At 40.7% G+C, this 21,865-nt stretch overlaps 1 protein-coding gene across 7 annotated transcripts in view; it reads right to left on the reverse strand.

Moving 5' to 3' along the window:
- The window catches only part of RIC3 (RIC3 acetylcholine receptor chaperone), a 57,043-nt gene extending 35,912 nt beyond the window's left edge, over positions 1-21,131 (reverse strand). For all 7 annotated transcript variants that reach the window (XM_037133847.2, XM_037133848.2, XM_053673069.1 and 4 more), the window contains exon 1: positions 20,982-21,131. In XM_037133847.2, the coding sequence (XP_036989742.2) occupies positions 20,982-21,105 (124 nt within the window). In that variant the 5' untranslated portion in view covers positions 21,106-21,131. The remainder of the gene's footprint in view (positions 1-20,981) is intronic.
- Positions 21,132-21,865: the final 734 nt, after the last annotated feature.

Here is a 21,865-nt window from a genome sequence, read left to right on the forward strand (position 1 = left end):
TCAACATCACTAGTCAGCAGAGAGATGCAAATTAAAACCACAGTGAGCTATCACTTCACACCTGTCAGAATGGCCATCATCAATAAATCAACAAACAACAAATGCTGGTGAGGATGCGGAGAAAGGGGACCCTCACACACTGTTGGTGGGAACGCAGACTGGTGCAGCCGCTGTGGAAAACAATATGGGAGGTTCCTCAAAAAATTAAAAATGCAACTTCTTTGCGATCCAGCACGTACTCTCCTAGGTACAATCATATATCCAAAGAAACCCAAGACACTAACTCAAAAAGATACATGCATCCCTATGTTCACTGTGGTGTTACTTATAATCGCAAGGATATGGAACAACCCAAGTGCCCATCAATAGATGACTGGATAAGGAAGTTGTGGTACCTATATACAATGAAATATCAATTTTTATCATACCATGAAAAAGAATGAAATCTTAAAATTTGCAACAACATGGGGAGACCCAGAGGGTATTGTGCTAAGTGAAATAAAGAGGGCAAAAATAAATGAAGAAACAGAACAGAAACAGACTTACAGATGCAGAATACAAGCCGATGGTTCCCAGCGGGAAGGGGGCTTGGACGGATGGGAGAAAAAGGTGACAGGGTGAAGAAGTACAGACTGGCACTTACACAGCAGTCCCGGGACGTAAAGTTCAGCACAGGGAACACAGTCAACAATATCATGACAACTATGTATGGGACCAGGTACCTGAATCATTGCGGGGGCCCCTCTGTAAAGTACATGATTTTCTAACCACTATGCTGTACACCTGAAACTTATACAGAATACGACTGAATGTCGAAAAAAGAAAAAAAGAAAAAGTGTTGGCACAATTGTGGAGAAAATGGAACTCTCATACTCTGCTGGTGCGAATAAACCAGTGCAACCACTTAGAAAAACAGGCTGGTAGTTCCTCAAAAGGGTCAACAAAGTTTCCATACAACCCAACAATTACACTTTTAGGTACACGCCCAAGAAGAATATGCTCACACAAAAACTTGTATACAAATGCTCATAACAGCATTATTTACGATAGACAGATATGTATTAACTGACAAATGGATGAGCACAATGTGTTACATCCATACAGTGGAATATTATTTGGCCACAAAAAGGAATGGAATACAATACTACAATATGGATGAACTTTAAAACAGTATGCTATGTGAAAAAAAGCCAGTCATGCAAGACCACATATTATATAATTCCATTAATATGGAATGTCCAGAACAGGCACCCCTACAGAGACAGAAAGTAGATTAGTGGTTTCTTTGGGCTGGGACAGGGGGATGATAAAATGTTCTGAAATTGATTGTGGGGTGATTGTACAACTCTGTGATTATATTAAAAACCACCAACTGCACACTTTAATAGGTAAATTGCATGGTATGTGTATTATTGCTCAATAAAGCTATGTTTTAAAGTCATCTAGTCTAACCACCTGTGTTCAATATCCTTCCCTCCCTTAAGTGGTGGTCTTGACTTTGCTGCATCCTATCCAACAGAAAACTAAGTGCTTCCCCAGGAAGCTCATGCTACCTCGGTACCCTCTAACTGTTACACCCGTCCTGAGTTCGAGAGTAATGGGAGTAAGGAAGGAAATACAAAATAGGGTTTCAAAAGCAACACCGACTTCTTTGTGTCAAGAAGTAGAGCAACATGACTGATAAAGAGAATGTAGACTGGAATTAAGAGAAGCTGAAAAACAGGGAATACTATTTTCAAAGGCAGGAAAGGAACTGGAATGCAATGGAGCAGATGAACTAGACTAAAAAAAATGTTTTATAACCTAGGACCTATGAGAAACCCAAGCATTCTATATTTGGTGTAACAGTTCATATATTTACTACTGACACTTAATGTGCCAGGCACCGTGCCAGACACGGAGATTAAAATGCTAAATAAAACAGAGCTCCTGTCTGTAAAGAATTTACAGATGAAAAGTATAACAACATGGTGGTAACTGTGCCTTCACCATCAAGTCCAATGGCTTTTCCTCAGTTCTCACCCCTAGGACTCCTCTGCAACACAAGGGAGAGAACACCACCACAAAGGACTCATTCAGTAAGTACTGCATTCACCTGAGTGAATCCTCATCAACCCGTGTGCCTTACTCTCTACGGCTTGTTTCCCCACTAACCAGCCTACACCTATTCTGTCTTGGACTCCTGCATTGGTTCTTTAATCCACTCTCCCCAAGATTTTCTCTCAACCTCTGTTCTTTCTTTAAAAAAAATTTATTTTATATTTTCCATAACCATTTAGCCCCCTTATACCCGCACCTCAGCAATCACCACACTGTTTGTTGTCCACGTCCATGAGCCCTTTTTCCTTTTTCCTCAGTCCCGTCACCCCCTAACCACTCCCCCAGAGCCGTCAACTGCTCTCTATCAGTCTGTCTTTGTTTTGCTTGTTAGTTCAGTTTGTTCATCAGCTTCCACATATGAGTGAGATCATATGGTATTTGTCTTTCTCTGACTGGCTTATTTCACCCAGCATAATGTTCTCTGGGCCCACCCATGCTGTCACAAAAGGTAACATTTTCTTCTTTTTTTATAGCTGAGCAGTATTCAATTGAGTAAATGTTCCATAGTTGTTTTATCCACTCATCTACTGATGAACACTTGGACCTCTTCAATATCTTGGCGGTTGTATAATAAATAACGCTGCAGTGAACACAGGGTTGCTTATGTTCTTTTGAATCAGTGTTTTGGGTTTCTTCAAATATATTCCCACAAGTGGAATCACGGAGTCAAATGGCAGTTCCATTTATAATTTTTTGAGGTAGTTCCATAATGCTTTCCACACTGGCTGAGTTCTTATCAAAAGTGTACAAGGGCCCCCCTTTCTCCACATCCTCACCAGCACTTGTTTCTTGATTTATTGATGATGGCCATTCTGACAGGTGTGAGGTGATAGCTCACTGTGGTTTTAATTTGCATTTCTCTGATGATTAGTGATGTTGAGCATATTTTCATATGTCTGTCGGCCATGTGTACATACTCTTTGGAAAAATGTCTATTCAAGTCCTTTGCCCATTTTTTAATTGGGTTGTTGGGGTTTTTGGTGTTGAGTTTTATAAGTCCTTTATAAATTTTGGATATTAGTTCCTTACCGGATGTATGGGCACATATGTTCTCCTATTCTGTGGGTTGTCCTTTTGTTTTGTTGATGGTTTCCTTTGCAGTGCAAAAACTTTTTAGTGTAATGAAGTCCTATTTTTTTTCTTTTGTTTACCTTGCCTGGGGAGATACGTCAGATAAAATACTGCTACAAGTGATGTTCAGGTTTTCCTGCCTATGTTTTCTTCTAGGATTTTTATGGTTTTGAGTCTAACATTTAAGTCTTTAATCCACTTTGAATTTACTCTTGTGTGTGGTATAAGAAGGTGGTCTAGTTTCATTTTTCTGCACACATCTGTCCAATTTTCCCAACACCATTTATTGAATAAGCTATCTTTAGTCCCCTCTATTCTTTCTTTATTCTTTTTCCTCTGGCAAAAATCATTCAGTTTCAAGGCATCCATTATAATTCCCGAAATGTATACCTCCAGCTTGGACCCCTCCCTCAAGCTCCCATTTCTTATCTCTAAATCTCATTCATGTGTACAGATCCTTTTACATGTCTATCATCTCAAACCTAAAAATGAAACTCATTTTCACCTTCCAAAACCTGTTTTCCTTCTGTATTTCTTTTATTTGTAGAGTCACTCTCTCTGACCTTTACGCTTTGAAACTAAAACTTCTGCCACCTGTGACTAAGGGTATACCAGAAACAGCAGGCTTGGGTCAGAATGCTGAATTTGGAAGAGATTTTTCTTTTTGTAAAGTTAACTGTTTGTAACAGGGAGCAACCTCGCCTCTTAGATCTTAGTACTACCACTTCTCAGAAATTAACAGCCCAGAATGTTTCAAAAGTCCACGACTATGAAACATTTAGAAATGTCTAGATAATTTTTTACAAATTTTAATGAAATACCCCAAATGTACAAAAAAATAGAAATAACACATGAGCACTTGTACACCTGTTTACCTGGACTGTAACTGGGACTCCCATGCACCCTCCCCGTGATGGTCCAACTCTGAATGTGGTGACTGTTAGGTGTGCTTTTAGATTTTACTGCAGAAGTCTGCATCCATAAATAATACGTGGTATTATCTTAAGTATTTTAAAACTTTATATTATGAATGGATAGTAATGATGGTTCTAGAACAATGTGAATGTACCTAATGCCACTGAACTGTACGCCTAATGGTTAAAATGAAAAATTTTATGTCATATACATTTTACTACAATTTTTAAAACTTTTATATTATGGTATCCCAATGTACTCTTGCCCTTTTTTTTTCTGGGTGGGGAATCAATATTTTGGCCCAGAAACGTACCATGTTGATACATGTAGCTCTACTTCATTTACCCAAAGCATCTCCTTACGTACCCATGTCCCGATTTATTTACCCCCATCCCCAGTTTAGGTTATTTCTACTGTTCACTATTCAAATGTTCTACTTTATAGCTACATTATAAACAGGATTTGTGGGTTTTTTTTTAAAAAGTGTGCTTAAAAAACAACTAAAGAGATCAGAACATTAAAGATATTAAAACATTAAAATTACAGAATATCCAAAATAGAAAACAGCTGTTTTCACTATCTCTAAATGTACTTAAGTATGCTCTAAAATGGGATCTGACTGAACCCTAATTGTTTATTGAAAGCTTTCCCCATATATAGGTTTATTTAATTATTAATACTTCACTCAGCATAGCATTTAAGCGTGACTAAAAACTTAATGGATTTTGCAGAGTGAAGCTCTACTTTCCATTGTTAATAACCACCCTTACTGCTAAGAACAAAAACAAAAACTCTAGCCCCGTTAACAAAAGAGCTTTCTGAAAGCAACATTAAACCATCTGTGGCATTTCATTCTCTGGGCAAATAAATCAATAAAGATCTGAATATGTTTTGATTTCTTATTACACAGCTCAAGAAAGATCTGATGGGCTCGTCCTTAAGGTATGTAAGCTTTCTAAACGCTGAGGCCATTCCGGAGGCTGCATTTAATCAGTCTTCCTCAAGGAGGCGTTTGGGACAACGGCTGTTTCTCCAGCGCTGGTCTCCAAGGGCCTCCTCTTGCCTAGTTCCTCTCCTCTTGCCTAACCCTGCCTTGATGTTTTCTGCTAATTCAACCAGCTCTTCTTCACCTTTTGCCCACCTCCCCCCTCTAGTTCATCTTACCTATTACTAAAAGGGATGTATGTCTAAGTTGTTTAGCATGGGGCCTAGTCCATATACTCCGCCCGTGTTAACTACTACTGTTTTGTTTCCAGAGTAGTTTTCCTGAAGCATAATCGCAACTGGTCTTGCCATTTTTCTGATCAAAAGCTCTCAGTGGTCCCCACTGAGGACAACAGGCCACGTTAAGCAGGGGGCAGCAAAGTGAGGTAAAACGCGCACCAACCATCTTTTGGGTCAGAGCTATGAGTTAGACTCCTGGCTTTGCCTCCGACAGTTTAGGTGGAGGCTGAATGGAACATTCTAGAGCTCATTTTCATTATCTGTAAAATAGCAATAATGACTCCTATTTCTCAGGGCTGTTACAGGATTACAGATTAAATAACACATACAAAGCACCCAGCACATACAGTATGTACTTACCAAGTTCTGATGTTCCCTCACCACAAAAAGAATTCCTAAACAACTGAATTACATAATCTAGCTCCAAAGTACCTCCACACACTCCTCTCCTGTTGCATACTCCTGATTCAGCCTAACCAGACTCCTCACCATGCTCTGGGCCTGCCTGGTGATTTCTTGCTTCTAAGCCTTTATATTCCAGTGGTTTTGCTTTTCTGTCCAACTCCACATAATCTAAATCCAGCCTGCCCTTCAGGGCCCAGGCCACCACCACCATTTTCTCCCCATGCACTTAGAACACATTTCCCGAGTCTCTTTAACTGCACCTAGCATACCTGGCTTTATTCAAGAGTTACATGTATGTGTCATACAGAATCTATCTGAACAAATTGGGAAACAGAAATAGGTAACATCTTCCACTAATCACCGTTTCTGCCCAATTTCACTTAGTGCTGACTGACACCCAGAAATCATACCCGAGGAAAAGCAGCAGCCCCTGACATCCAGGAGCTGACTGGTACTATCAGCCTGGCCTTGCTGTTGCTGCCAGCCAGCCCGGCCCTCACAGTTCTCCTGCTAATTATAAGCAATTCCAAGACATCAACATCAAACCATCAAACAAGGCCATGTCATGATCACGCAGGACCAAGGGAAAAAAAGGACAACCCTGTAGTCTGCCTGAATACAGACAAAACATGAGCACTATCCCAGCCAAACATCAAACTGCCCCCATTCTTGGATAATGAGTGACTGCTGCTTCGTCACCAATTACGGCTTCAGTCTTTCTCTAGCCTGCCCTCCCTTCAGACCAACTCTATTAGCATACCCTATCACAGAATTGCCCCACTTCCTGACAGCATCACAAAGCCCCGCATCCTTAAACCTTCCTCAGAATCACCCAATACAAGCCCAAATCCAATATAAAGCTTTCAAACACTCCTACTGGGATACCGTGTTCTTCTCCGAGGTGTGCATTCCCCCTGCTGAAGTAATGAACCTGACTTGCTCAACCAGAGGTGTATTCCTGTCGTTCTGTGGCTGGAGGACAAACTAAGAACTTCTTGAATGAAAGTGTAGTGTTTTCTTTATGCACAGGGCCCTACTGGGCACGCTCTAGGCCTCAAGTACGGTTCCCTCTGTTGAACCGATCTGGCTGACTTACACCGCGCCCGTTGGCCTTTACTGGACTCAAGACCCAGCCCAGTCACTCTTGGTATTCAAAGTAGCTTTTTACTTCATTATCCTGAATAAACTCAACTTCACGGTTTTGAGAACAGAAAATGGCAGTCAGGGTTACTGATCAATGTGCTCCACACTTACTCACCTCTAAGTTTCTGAGCTTGAAAAGGAACCTAACTGACATGCATTCGCAGGCTCTCAAATCATCTCCTCTCTTCTTTGAACACTCTTTTAGAGTAGATGTAATTTAAGATAACAAAGAATTATGCATGTATATGCATGTTATATACGTATACACAAATATAGATGTGTGTGTGTACTTTCACATCTCAGAGAGCTCAAGATTAAGTGGGCAGGACATGAGGAGAACATGTTGGTAAGAGTCCAGGCTTTCCAGAGAAACAGGACTGCTGGGAAGGGGCTGGGAAGGAAGCCTGTTTGTACGCATTCAAAGTGAAACACTCACCAGAAAACATGGGTATCAGGGCCAGCAGGAGAGATGCCAGACCTGACACTCCTGTGGGAGCACCATGTGCAGGTGGGGGGTAGGACCCCCCCCTTGCAGCCAGCTCCAGCACAGAAGCAGCACAGTGTCATCTTAGAGGACTTCAACTACCCTGGCATCCATTCAAAGTCATAGTCAGCCAATCCTAGAACAACTGAAAAGTTCCTGACCTAGTGTGCTGACATTTCCATGTTCCACAGATACATAACGTAAAAGCAGGGCAACTGCTACTCTGGCCAAAGAAGAGACGGGCGGAGAACCACAGGAGAAAGAGACTGTTCCAACTCAGTATCTGTGGCAGCAAAGCAGGGGTTGCGCGGCACAGGCTCCAGGAAGACACAACCAAGAAGCTCTAAAAACAGGCACTCAGTCCCATGGCATGAGACCACCTCTGAAAGGAAAGCTCTTTCAGTACATTTGTTCGGGCTCTTCGAAAATCGTCAAGCAGGTAGGAAAGGCACGGGGCAAAAGCAGGTGTACAGGGAGCTCTTCTGAAAGAACAGAGGCAACAGTGTGGTGATTGCTCGGGGGGAGGAGGTGTAAGGGGACTAAAAGGTAATATAAAAAAATAAAGATTAAATTTTAAAAAAGGAACAGAGAAAAGATTAACAGAAAGACATAAGCAATCAGCAAGAAAGTGCAGCAAGACTTGGAAAAACCATACGAAGAGGCCAAGGTTCAAAATAAATTAGGAACTACAAAAAAGGTACTAAAGGGGTTCTTTTGTGAGCAAAGACAATTTGCCTAAAAATAAGATGTAATGCTGAATGAAGTAAACTTCTCAGCCTCTATTTTGCTTCCATATTCCCTCTTATAGGGAATAAATGTGGGGTTAAATGGAAGAGAATTAACAATCCTAAGGGAAAAAAAATTAAGTTCCAGATGGGTGAAGAGAATAAATTCAAGTCTACTCACTAAATAATTTCTACCAAGAAGACTGGAAATACTTGCAAACGAGATCACTGAACTACAGAGAATTTTGAGAAATTATGTTGATAAAAAGAGAAATCTTGAACAGTGAAGATAGATAACTATGTTCCAGTTTGTAAGGAGAAGGCAGATAGTGGTGTCCTCAACCACAGAGAAGTGAGTACGTTCTGGCTCTTGGGCTGGACTCTAAAAAGGATTCTTCCATTTTATGATGGAGTAGATGTGGGAGGGAAGAAATAGTATTTTTCCTTATTATAAAAGAAATGCATACCTATGGAAAACTGAGAAAGTACAGAAAAGTTTAAAGAATAACAACCACCCATACCTCATCCAGAAATAAAACCACTGTTAACATGTTAACATATTTCTTTCTGGTAAATGCATAGTGGGTGTATCTTTACCTTTCACATATAGCATATGGTTTCCTATCATTTAAAACTCCTCATGAATATCATTTACTGGATTCATAATAGTCCACGTATGCGTGCACAATAACTTATGTAACCATAAATAATATAACAATTATACTAAAAGGTAATGGTTTATAAGTGCTAATAGAGGAAGCCATAATCCCTAGGGGCCAACATTCATTAATTTACTCAATTTCCTCATCCTTTCATTCATGAATAAGTGTTTACTGTCCACTACCTGCAGGCCTGGTCTGAAACTGGAGCTACAGCAAAGAACAAGACAAACACCCCCCCCCCATGGAACCTTCTTTGTGAGTGAGAAAAGAGATAATAAACAAGATAGTGATAAATATTACAGAGAAAAAATACAGCCAGCCAAGGAGAAAATACATGTGGGAGGAAGGTTTTAGCTGAAGTGGCCAGAGAAGGCTCAGGAGATTCATGCATTCAAGTAAAGGCCTAAAGAAGATGGAGAAAAGGCAGATGGATATTCAAAAAGGAGTATTTCAGGCAGAGGAAACAGCAAATGCAGAGCCCCTGACATGGGAAATTATATGACATGTTACAGCAAGGAGGAGGCTGGTGTGGCCAAAGTAAAGTGAGAAAGCAGGAAAAGCAGAAAGCAATGGGGAAGAGGATTAAGCAGGGCCCTTTAGGTCTTGTACAGACCTTATCTCCTCCTCTGTGGTTCTGTGGAGGGGAGATATCTGGGCTTTGACGGGATCAATACACTGCAGTGTGGAGAACAGACCAAAGAGAGAAGGGACCAAGCAGGCTGACCACAGTCTGAAACGGACAGAATAAGAGGCAGAGCAATCAAACGGCCGATTGGTTGAATTACTCTTCACAAAAGGTTTCAGCAAACAGACTGGTGCAATCCTAACAGCAGGTTCAACTGACTGACACAGTAAGAAAATAATCGGAATGATCTATGAAGATATGCTGATCATAATCGAGAGTAAAATTGTAAAAAATAAAATAAAATCATGAGACAGAGATATTTGAACACTGACTAGATATTTAATAATATTATGGAATTATTGTTTTTTTATGTGTAATAATGGTACTGTGGAATGGTTTTTTTTTTAATTCTTGGGGTTTTTAGAGATGTATACAAAGTACTTAAGGATAAAGTGATCCAATGCCTGGGATTTGCTTAAAAAATAATCAAGTGACAGGGGAGGGTGGGGGGGGGAAGCAGGTGGAGACACACATGACAGGAAAAGATAGTGGCTGAAGCAGGGCGAAGTGGATCCGTTTTGCTGTGCTCTCTGCTTTTGTTTAGGTTGCAAAGTATGCTAAACACAAGTGTTGTTAAAAAATTAAGAATTGCACATAGCTGAGACAGACAAGAAATACACTGAGTGGAAAAATGGATGCTCTGAAAAACTTCAAGAGGTTAGAATTCTAAACTAAATTTAAACAGGTAAAATGCAACAGGAAAGAATATAAAGTACTATATTTGGCTCCCAAACATCAAGTAAACAGTACAAAACAGACAAAAATGTATTTTTAAAGAATAGCTTAGGATTCTAATAGCAAGGGCAGCAAGTAAAATGCCAAAAGTCTAAAGCCATCCCCAGAATACATTACATTCAAAATTTTAAGAAGGAGTATGGGAAGAGGCAATGCATTGCTTTCGTTGGCTTACCCCACTGGTATTTCTATTTTTTATTTATTTTTAAAATATATTTTACTTATTATGCTATTATAGTTGTCCCAATTTTTCTCCCTTTGCCCTCCTCTGCCCATTACCGCCCTTCCCTCCAGTAACCCCTTACCCCCACTTAGTTCATGTCTATGGATCATTAAGTTCTTTGGCTTCTCCATTTCCTACACACTATTCTTAACTCCCCCTGTTTTGTACCTACCAATTACGCTTCTTAATTCCTGTACCTTTCCCCCCATTCTCCTCCTTCCCCCTCGCAGTTGATAACCCTCCAAATGATCACCAAACCTATGATTCAGTTCCTGTTCCGGTTGCTGCTTAGCCTGTTTTTCCAGATTCAATTGTTGATAGTTATGAGTTTGTTGTCATTTTATGTTCATAGTTTTTGATCACCTTTTTCTTAGATAAATCCCCTTTAATATTTCATATAATAAGGGCTTCATGACTATGAACTCCTTTAACTTGACCTTATTTGGAAAGTACTTTATCTGCCCTTCCATTCTTTGCTGGGTAATCTAGGTTGTAGCTCCTTGCTTTACATCACTTTGAATGCTTCCTGCCAGTCCCTTTTTGCCTGAAAAGTTTCTTTCAAGAAATCAGCCAACAGTCTTATGGGAACTCCTTTGTAAGTAACTCTCTGATTTTCTCTTGCTGCTTTTAAGAATCTCTCTTTAAATTTTTGACCTTTGGCATTTTAATTGTGATGTTTCTTGGTGTGGTCCTCTATGGGTGCACCTTTTTGGGGATTCTCTGTGCTTCCTGGACTTGTATGTCTATTTCCTTCACCAAATTAGGGAATTTTTCTTTCACTGTTTTTTCAAATAAGTTTTCATGTTCTTGCTCGTCTTCTTCTTCTTTTGCAATCCCTATAAATTCAGATGTTGGTTTGTTTACAGATGTCCCAGAGGTTTTGTGTACTATCTTTTTTTTTTTTTTGAATTCTTGTTTCTTCTTGCTTTCTGGTTGAATGCTTATTTCTTCCTTATGTTCCAAATCGTTGATTTGAATCTTGGCTTCCTCCCCTCCACTGTTGGTTCACTATAGATATTTCTTTTTATTTCACTTAATATAACCTTGTCAGCCCCCCTGTGTTTGTTTCTGTGTACTGGGTGGAGCTGCTTTGACTCCCTGTCTTAGTAGCATGGCCTGTTGTAAAAAGGGCACCTGTAAATTGTGTGGGGCAGGGCCTCAGGTAATGGCCAGGGCAGGGCAACCCGCTTCATCACGTTGTGGCTCTGTGTGGAGGGAGGGCTCAGGGAGGGAACAGTGCCGCTGCCTGGCTTTCAGAGGTTTGCCTGGCACTTGCCCCATTTCCAGTCACTTTACCCACTCCCCATACACGACTGGCCCCCGTCCAGCTATTGCCTTGATGGTGAATCTCAGGGTTGGTGGGTTTACATTTGTTCTAAGTCAGTGTGGGCCTTTTAAATGGACTCTCCTGAAAAACTGGCAGTTTCTTCCACCACCCTGACTCTCAGTGGTTTTTATAGCCAGAAATTATGGGGCTATGTTCCAGCGCTGGAATCCTGGGCTGCGTGGTCTGGCCTGGGGCTCGGAATGCTCACTCCCAAGGCATCCCTACCAGTTTTTATCCACTGTACGTGAATGTGGGACCTCGAGTTCCTGCTGCTGCCTCTCTGTGCCACATCATATCCCCATACCTCTCCACCCGCCCCTGCATCTCTGCCCCTCCTTTGCATCTAGATAAATGCGGTTCCTTTAAATCCTTGGTTATCAGACTTCCATATAGTTCGATTTTCTGACAGTCCTGGGTGTTATTTTGAGGTTTAGTTGTAATTCTCTCTGTGGTTGCGTGAGGAAGCAAAGCACATCTACCTATGCCTCCATCTTGCCCAAAAGTCCCACTTGGTGTTATTTTTAAGTAGCTATGTTGAGATACTTGCAACCTATATCATCACATATATATGGAATGGAAGGGGGAGCTACAGTTGTCAATGTAAGAAAAAAGACTGAAGAAGGGGACATTATACTAGTCTTCAAATTCCTGAGCTCACCATTTTTCCCCTTAAATTTATTTTTCTTCCATCACCATTTATTTATTCACCTGAGGCTAATCCAAGATGCCTCCCTCTCCCTTGTCTTCCCCTTGTATTTAAAATTGTCTCTTAGAATTGTTCTCCTCCTACCTACTGTTGAAAGCCTTCCTGCTCCATTTACTCCTCTTCCCCTGGTACTGCTGTTTTTGAGGGGGTGGGGGATCACGCTTATCTTCAGAGTAATCAGCATATTCTTTCTACCCAAACACTGCAAGTAACTTAATTCAAGCCATTATCATGGATGAATATGTTAGCTGGAACTACTGAGGACTAAGAGTAAGGTGAAAATAAAGGAAGACACACTTTCTCCCTGAATGGAATGTGAGGTGATGTCTGGAACTGTTGCGACCATGGCTGCTACCCTGGAGGAGTCAGATGGTAAAACCAACTTGAGAGGAACCCAGAAGTGAAAAATCACAGTTGGAGCCTTGATGAGATTGTGAATCTCTGGATCGAACAACAATGGAGGCCAGTTCTAACAGAGTCTATACGTTTGTCCATCCATTCATCCATATCCTCACCTGAAGACATGCTTACTGATCTTAGAGAGAGGGGAAGAGAGGGAGAAAGAGGGAGAAAAACACCATTGTGAGAGAGAGAAACACGGATCAGTTGCCCCTCCCACATACTCAACTGGGGACCAAACCGGCAACCTGGGTATGTTCCCTGACAGGGAATCAAACCCACAACCTCTTGGTTTACAGGACAATGCGCTGACCAACTGAGCCATACCAGCCAGGGCAGAGTCCTTTCATTTATATAACACAATAAATTCCCCTTCTGTCTTAAGACAACTCAAGCTGATTTTTCTGTCACTTGTCATGAGTATCCTAACTGATGAGCCCAATGGCATTAGCCCAATGCTGCTCATGGCGTCTCAACTGCATTACTGCAACACTCTTCTCCCTGAGACGTCGTGACAGTGCAGCCTCCGTACTGCAGCCAGGGTGCCTCTTCTAAACCCAGACTGGATGTCTCTCTTCTACTTACAAATGGCCTCCTCTGACTTTAGAGTAAAATGCAAACTCCTAAAGTATGGCAGGAAAAAATCTTCAGTTTGGCCCCTGCCAATTTCTCTGGTCTCATCTCTTACAACATTAGAGCTATTTCAAGGCTCTAAGATTTTTTCCCTCTGCTTGGAGTGCCCTTCTTACTTTGGATGATAAAAACACTTTAAGAGATACAATCTCAATTTAGACGAGAAATGAAAGGCTGATTTAATATCCAAAAATCAATCTGGTAATACATTATATCAATGGAATGAAGGACAAAAAGCCATGATCATCTCAATAGGCATAGAAAAAGCACTTGACATAACTCAACATCCCTTCATAATTAAAACACTCAACAAACAAGGGAACAGAAGGAAACTTTCTCAATCTGACAAAGGGCATCTACACAAAACCCATACCCAACATCATACATAATGATAGGAAAGCTTTCTTCTCTTTTTTAAACTGAAACTGGGGTGACATTAGTTCATAAAACCATACAAGTTTCAAGTGTACAACTTAACACAACATCAACTGCACACAGCATCATGTGCCCATTGCTCCCAGCAAAGTATCTTTCTGTCCCTCCTCCCTACCTCCTTTTCCACTGGCTATCACCGCACCGTTGTCTGTGTCTATGTGATGTACATATATCTATATATATATCTGTATCTACGCCTATACATCGATAGGTATAGATATAGAGGGAACTGATCAGCATGACAATAGTGAATGTAGCCCTATATTGATCTGGAAAACCAATCAATGTGAGTGGCACACAGGGGCCAGGTGTGCAGATCAGCTTTCCCATGGGGAGTCAGGCCTGCATTGTACCTAGGCTGCTTTAAGACTTGCTTTTGCTAAAACTCCCTCACCCCGAGTTCAGACTGCAGATGTTTAATGTATATCTCTGAAGCAACTCCCTAAAGTCTGTGCTAAGATGTCCCGAGGACAAAATGTAACCAAATCAATCATTTTTATCATTCCCTTGCATTTACAACTTTTTTCGTTATCTGTAAGAAGTAATCACTTAACTACATCTAGAAATAATGAGAACCTTCTTTGATGTAATGCGACTGGAAAACAATAAAAGCCTGTCCAGGCTAGGGTTGGTGCACTCTCCTCTTGAGAGAGTGGTCGGGGCACTCAGAGGCACTCTCCCCTTAAGAGTAGCCATGCCCTCCCTTTTTCTCCACAGGACTCGGTAGTCCATGTGAATTTGTGTACCGCATTCACAACACACAGACTCCAGAGGGCTGGAGTCTGCATCATAGATATATATGGGGTTTTTGCTTAATCCCTTAAGCTTTTTTCATTCAACTCCACAACCTCCATCCCTTCTGACAGCTGTCAGTCTGTTCCATGTATCCATACCTCTGTTTCTATAATATTTTATCCATTTTTGTCCATTAGATTCCACATATGAGTGAAATAATATGGTATTTGTCTTCCTCTGCCTGGCTTATTTCGCTTAGCATAATAATCTCCAGGTCCATCCATGCTGCTGCAAAAGGTAAACTTTCTTTTTTACCGTCAAGTAGTATTCCATTGTGTAAATGTACCCCAGCTTTTTTAGCCACTCATCTACTGATGGGAACTTGGGCTGTTTCCAGCTCTTGGGCTATAAAGGCACTGCAAGGAACAGAGAGGCACATATATTCTTCTGAATCAGTGTTTCGGGTTTCTTAGGATATACCCCCAGAAGTGGGATCGCTGAGTCACAAGGCAGTTCTATTTTAAATTTTTTAAATTATCTCCATACTGCTTTCCATAGTGGCTGCACCAGTCTGCATTCCCACCAACAGTGCACAAGGGTTTGCCTTTCTCCACATCCTCTCCAGCACTTGTTTGTAGATTTATTGATAATAGCCATTCTGCAGGCATGAGGTGGTATCTCCTTGTAGTTTTAATTGCATTTGATGATTAGTGACACTGAACATTTTTTCCTGACTCTTAGCTATCTTTATGACCTCTTTGGAGAAGTGTTTATTCAGATCCTTTACTCATTTTTTAAATGAGCTTCTTATCTTCTTGGTGTTGAGCAGTATAAATTCTTCATATATTTTGGACATTAATCCCATATCAGATGTATCAATGGCAAATATGTACTCCCATTCAATGGGTTGTCTTTTCATTTTGTTAATTGTTTCTTTGGCTGTGCAAAAGCTTTTTGGTTTGATGAGGCCCCATTTATTTATCTTTTCATTTCCCTTGCCTAAGAAGATATATCAGCAAAAATACTGCTACAAGAAATGTTTTTCTTTTAAGATTTTTATGGTTTTTCAATTTAAGTCTTTAATCCATTTGGAGTTTACTCTTGTAAATGGTTTAAATTGGTGGTCTAGTTTCACTTTTTTGCATGTACAATATTCCCAACACCACTTACTGACGAGACTGTCTTTACCCCATTGTTTGTTCTTGTCCCCTTTGTCAAATATTAATTGACCATAAAGACATGGGCTTATTTTTGTGCACTCTATTCTGTTCTATTGCTCTATATGCCTGTTCTTGTGCCAATATCATGTTGTTTTGATTACTATGGCCTCGTAGTATAGTTTGATATCAGGTAGTGCGATTCTTCCAACTTTGTTTTTCATTCTCGATTGCTAAGGCTATTCAGGGTCTTTTGTGGTTCCATATAAATTTTAGGAATATTTGTTCTAGATCTGTGAGATATGTCATTGGGATTTTCATAGGAATTGTGCTGAATCTGTGTGTAGATTGCTTTGGGTAGTATGAATGTTTTAATTATGTTAATTTTTCCTATCCATGAACACAGTATATGAAAGCTTCCTTCTTAAGATCAAGAAAAAGACAAGGATGTTTACTCTTACTACTTCTATTAACACTGTACTAGAGGTTCTAGCCTAGGCAGTTAGGCAAGGAAAAAAGAAAAACACGCAGACTGAAAAGAAAAATAAAATATTTCTATTTGCTAATGACATGACTGTATATTAGAGTAAATAATTCAGCAAGGTTGCAGAATACAATATTAATACACAAAAATTAATTGTATTTCTACACACTAGTAAACAACCTGTAAATCAAATGAATAACTCAATTCTCTGTAACATCAAAAACAATAAAATACTTAGAAATATATTTAACAAAATAATACTGAGGACACTGAAAATTACAAAATTATAAAATTATCAGAAGTTGAAAGCCACTAAAGACCTAAATATAAAGAAATGTTGTGTTCATAGGCTGAAAAACTTAATATTGTTAAGATGGCAATACTCCCCAACCTGATGTACAGATTCACCATAGTCTACCAAAATCCCAGCTGGCTTTTTTTTTTGGGGGGGGGCCAGAAATGGACAAGCTGATTCTAAAATTTATATGGAAATGCTGGGTCACAGGACTTAGAAATCAATCTTGAAAGAGACCAAAACTGGAAGATGAACAATTCAATCTCAAAATTTACTACAAAGTTACAGGAATCAAGACTGTAGTACTGGCATATATATATATACATATACATCTCTCTCTCTAGGCAGCAAACACAAGGCCCATGTGCCGAATTTGGCCCTCCACCTTGTTTTATTGGGACCCACACCTTGTTTCTATCTGTTGGCAGCGCCACGCTCCTTGCCCCTAGTTAAGGAGTACTTACATTTATATAGCCCTAAAATTATACTCAGCCCTTTGAAGGCAACTGTGAGGCTGATGTGGCCCCAGTGAAAATGAGTGTGACACCCCTGCTTTAGACACACATATATTAATGGAACAGAACTGAGAATCCAGAAGTAAACTGTCACATTTATATTCAATTGAATTTTGACAAGGGTATCAAAGCAGTTCAATGTAAAAAGAATAGTCTTTTCAACAAACGGTCCTGGGATAATTAGGTAACTGCATATCCACATGAAACTGGGTTTCTATGTAACACTGTATATTAAAAAATAACTCAAAACAGATTAAAGACAAATGTTAACTGCAAGTACTGTAAAATTTGAAGACACAGGCATAAACCTTCATGACTTTGGATTTGACTATTATTTTTTAAGTATAAAACCCAAAGCAGAGGCAACAAAATAAAATATAAACTGGACTTCATCAAAATTAAAAACTTCTTCTAAAAGTACATCATCAAGAAAATGAAGACAACCCACTCAAGGGGAGAAAATAATTGCAAATCATGTATCTGATAATGGACTTGGATCTAAAATATAAAAAGAACTCTTAAAACTCAGTAATAAAAATAACCCAATTTAAATATGGGCAAAAGATATGAATAGAATTTTCTCCAAAGATATGCAAATAGCCAAAAAACACATGAAAAGAAGCTCAACGTCCTTAGTCATCAGAGAAATGCAAATAAATCCACAATGAGATACCACGCACACCCATTACAATGCAATAATCAAAAAGTCAAACAACAAGTATAGACGAGATGTGTAGAAACTGGAACCTGCATACATCGCTGCTGGTAATGTAAAATGGTGCATCCACTTTGGAAAATAGTCTAGCAGTTCCTCAAAAAGTTAAATATTGAGTAATAAATTGCATGACCTTGAAATTCCATTATCAGTTCCAGCCACACTAAATTGTTCCTATTTCCCAAATGTATATACCCAAGAAATGAAAACATGTGTCTACACAAAAGTTAAGAACAGCACTATTCATAATAAAAAAAATATAAACAACCCAAATGCCCATCAACTGATGATAAAATGGTAAAAAAAAAAATGGTACATCCACATAAAGGAATCATACTCAGCCATAAAGAGTATTGAAGCACTGACACCTGCTACAACATGGACAAACCATGAAAAACACTGTGCTAAGTGAAAGGAGCCAGTCATAAAAGACCACACAGTGCATGACTCCATGTACAAGGAACGTCCAGAATAGAAATGCTAAGAGACAGAAAGTAGATTAGTGGTTGCCATAGGGCTGAAGCGGGGATGTTAGAGGGTGATGACTAAAGATTACAGGATTTGCAGGGGTGGGGGGTGAGATGTTCTAAAATTGGTTTGGGTGGTGGTTGCACAACTCTGAAAACACACACAAAAAACACTAAACTGTATACTTTAAATGGATGAATTGTATGGTATGTGAATTATATCTCAAAAAAAGTCGGGAGAAAAAAAACTACACTCTCCCCCTCTATGACACTTTTCTTGCTCTAATCAAACTGACCATTTGAACCATGTTGCCACCACTCCCTGCAAGGACTTGGGGACCTACATCTGACACTAACTGAATTTATTTGTCTGTTTTCCTCCATAAGCTGTGGGTTCCTCAGAGATTTGGCTTATTTTTCCTTGAATCCGCAGTATATGCATTCTATGTGAAAGTGTACTTCATAAATATTTGCTAAAACACTATCTTAACAGCTGTCATGTGGAAAAGGGACTATGCTTTTTCACATATTCCAATGGGTGGAAATGGAAGATCCAATGACACAAATTTTAATAATTTTCAAATGATGGAGGCTGCCCCTTTCTTAAAGCAAGAATTTCTGAGTTCTGTGACTTCTCCGAATTGATACTCAAATCCTCAATGTGTACATAAAAATTATGTGCATTTTTCTGGAGAGGCAATCCGTAACTTTTATCAGATTCTCAAAAGGATATGCAACCCAAAAATGGTTAGGAGTCACTATTTTGAAAATGCCAGTATGCCAGGGCAAGGATTTAAGTTAACAAATTTCAGTTACCAGAATACATCATTCAAGATAAGTTTCTGCCTAGATTAAACTACTTCAGCAACAAATGCAAAAAGAGAATTCGCAATTTAGGAATTTCATAATCTTAAATTATTCATTTAAAAGTATTTATTGACTGTTATTTTAGCCCGGTGCTGAAGAAACAATGCTAAAGAAGACAAAGCCCCTGCTCTCAGTGAGCTTACATTCCAGAAAGCAGAAACAAATAAACAAATGAGTAAACAAGATAATTTCATATAGTCATCCCCACAATAAAGAAAATAAAACAACACAGGAAATGTTGGATAGGAAATGGTGGGAGTGGAAAGAATTATTTTAGGTAGGCTCCTTAGGGAAAGTCTCTTGGAGAAGGTCACATATGAGCTGAAACTTGAGTGACAAGGAAGCTGAGGGAAGAACGCCTCAGGAATAAAGAGAACAGAAAGTGCAGATTCTAAGACGACAACATTGAATACCAGCACTTGAGTTCTCCAGGGAAAGAGCCATGTCTAATTGCTATACTCTCCGACAGTCACAAGAGTGTCTCCCACCCACATTCAATAGAACATATTCAAGATAATTCAGCATAATGGGAATTCAATTCAGTAAAACGCTGTTTTGGAAGAATCTTTACTGTGCAAGATCATCATGAATTTACTTCTCTTCAAGACAGACAATGCCATCAGACAAATAAATAAAAGATTTGGGATTCTGTAATAAAACAAAAAAATAAGAACAAACATGTAAGGATATTTTCTGGGAACCTCTTCCATGTAAATTGTTTCTGCAAGTCCGCCACCCCTAGAGCCTAGTTCTCTGTATCTGTGGTATTTATAATCTAGGATGTGCAAGCGGGTGGAACTGCAGCCAGTGCGCACAAATTAAAGGGAAGTGGATTTCAGTTTAAAAGGAGCTGTCCAATAATCAACAGGTTGAACATGAGTGCAAGTGTTAGAGACTATAAAACCATGTCTCTAGGATGTTGCAGAGATAATTTACAGGAGAGAGTTACAGTAAAACTTCACACCTATGGAGAATTGTTCCAGCTCCCTCTCCCAACTTTTGGCGTCCGCCTTTACACTCACTCATTCATTATGTAAAAGCCCCCGAATGCGACCAACAGGGTGGGTTTTTTAAACACCACATACATCATGCCAATAACAAAAAATTAACAAATAAACACTTATTTAATTGAGCGGACGGTAGTGATTTCTTCATCTCGGTAATTAACATTTGGATTAAATCTTGAAGTTACAAGTATATCTCGCTTTATTGAACTTCTCAGATCTTTCTTTCTTTTCTTTTTTTTTTTTTTTTTTTTGAACAAACTGAAGGCAAGCCTCGCCCGCCCCGCTCCGCTTTATTAGGATGGTCTGGAAGCGAACCCTCAATATCTACAAGGCACACCTGTATATTTTTAAAGGCACAAAAAAGAGCCTGAAGCACTCAGCAACCATCATTAAAAAAAAAACAAAAAAACGAAACACATTACTAATTAAGGTTACCACTACCAATTCAAACGGACTTTATTACATAGGAAAGCACAGCAGAAAGTATCCACAAACTTTAAAGAGGGGTCCCAAGTGGGAGCCCTCCTGAAGCTAAGCACCTGAAAGAGTTGAGATAAGCCGAGGAGGGGAAGGGGCTGCCAACAATGGGTGTGTGCGGACCACTGAGAGGGTGCCCAGCACGGAAGCACGCTTTCCTGGCCCCTGAAGGTCAGCAGGGACGGGAAACCGGGGGAGTCGCCCGCTGCCCACCGACGCCAGGGGAGCCGTGGGGCTCGCCACCTCCCAAACGTCTGCCTTCCCCAGCCGGTTTTGCGGGTAGGCAAGTGGGGACCGGAGGCTCCCGAGTCACCCCGCCTCCCTCGAGCAGCGTTCCCCCTCCTTGTAGCAGGGATGCTGCCGGCTCCAGGGAAGCTGGCCTGCGCTTACCTTCGGGTGCTGGTGGCGGCTCCTGTCGCTTCCCGCGGGACAGGAAGACCCTGGGCAGCAGCAGCGACATTGCCAGGACGAGCCCCGAGGCCAGCGCCACCCTCTGCACCGTGGAGTACGCCATGGCCACTAGCCCTCACCACAGGTGCGGACGCGAACCGGAACCGGAACCGCAGCCCCGGCAGCCTCCCACGAGCAGACGGTGGGCTGCGCCGACGGCGACGCGCGAGGGACAAGAGCGCCAGGCGCCCGCACCTCCCGCACGCCAGTGCTGGGCGGTCTACTGCTCCCGCGAGGTTTCACGGTAAACGGTGCCGGCCACTGGAGTGAACAAACGAGCACCCCATCCCTGTGCATCCTACCGCCCAAATAGCCGACACTCGTGCCCTCCCCTCCACCTCTCTGACCACCGTGGCTCACTACCATCCTGACCTCACCATCAGTTTCCTCATTATTTCAGCGAACTCCCGCTTCCCCCACCCCAGTGGCCCTCGCATCCATTCTCCATTTGCAGCCAAAGGGGGTGATGCTCAGGTCTAATGATCTCGCTCCACAGCTTAAAACGTCTCAACCCCTCAGTATCCTCAGAACACCTGTCAATTCCTTTCTATGACCTGGAGGCCCCGCATCACCTGGTCTTGCCAATGCCCCATCAAACTAGATCATTTGCTATTTCTCTAGCAAATGATCTTGCTCCACTTGTCCTGTTCCAGCTGCATGGAAAATCCCTAAAGTCATATCCACCTGTTAAAAACTTCTCTGATTAGAACAACTGAAAAATACTCTTGTGAAACCTTTTAAGTTAGCCTCTCCTTCCTCTGTATCCCTGCAGTTCTTCCTTACTGTCTTTACTGATCTAGTGAATACACATTGAGTTCTCATTC

Source organism: Artibeus jamaicensis, unplaced genomic scaffold (genome assembly GCF_021234435.1).
Source record: "Artibeus jamaicensis isolate MK-2021 breed Jamaican fruit bat unplaced genomic scaffold, CSHL_Jam_final contig_797, whole genome shotgun sequence".
Taxonomy (NCBI): Eukaryota; Metazoa; Chordata; class Mammalia; order Chiroptera; family Phyllostomidae; genus Artibeus; species Artibeus jamaicensis.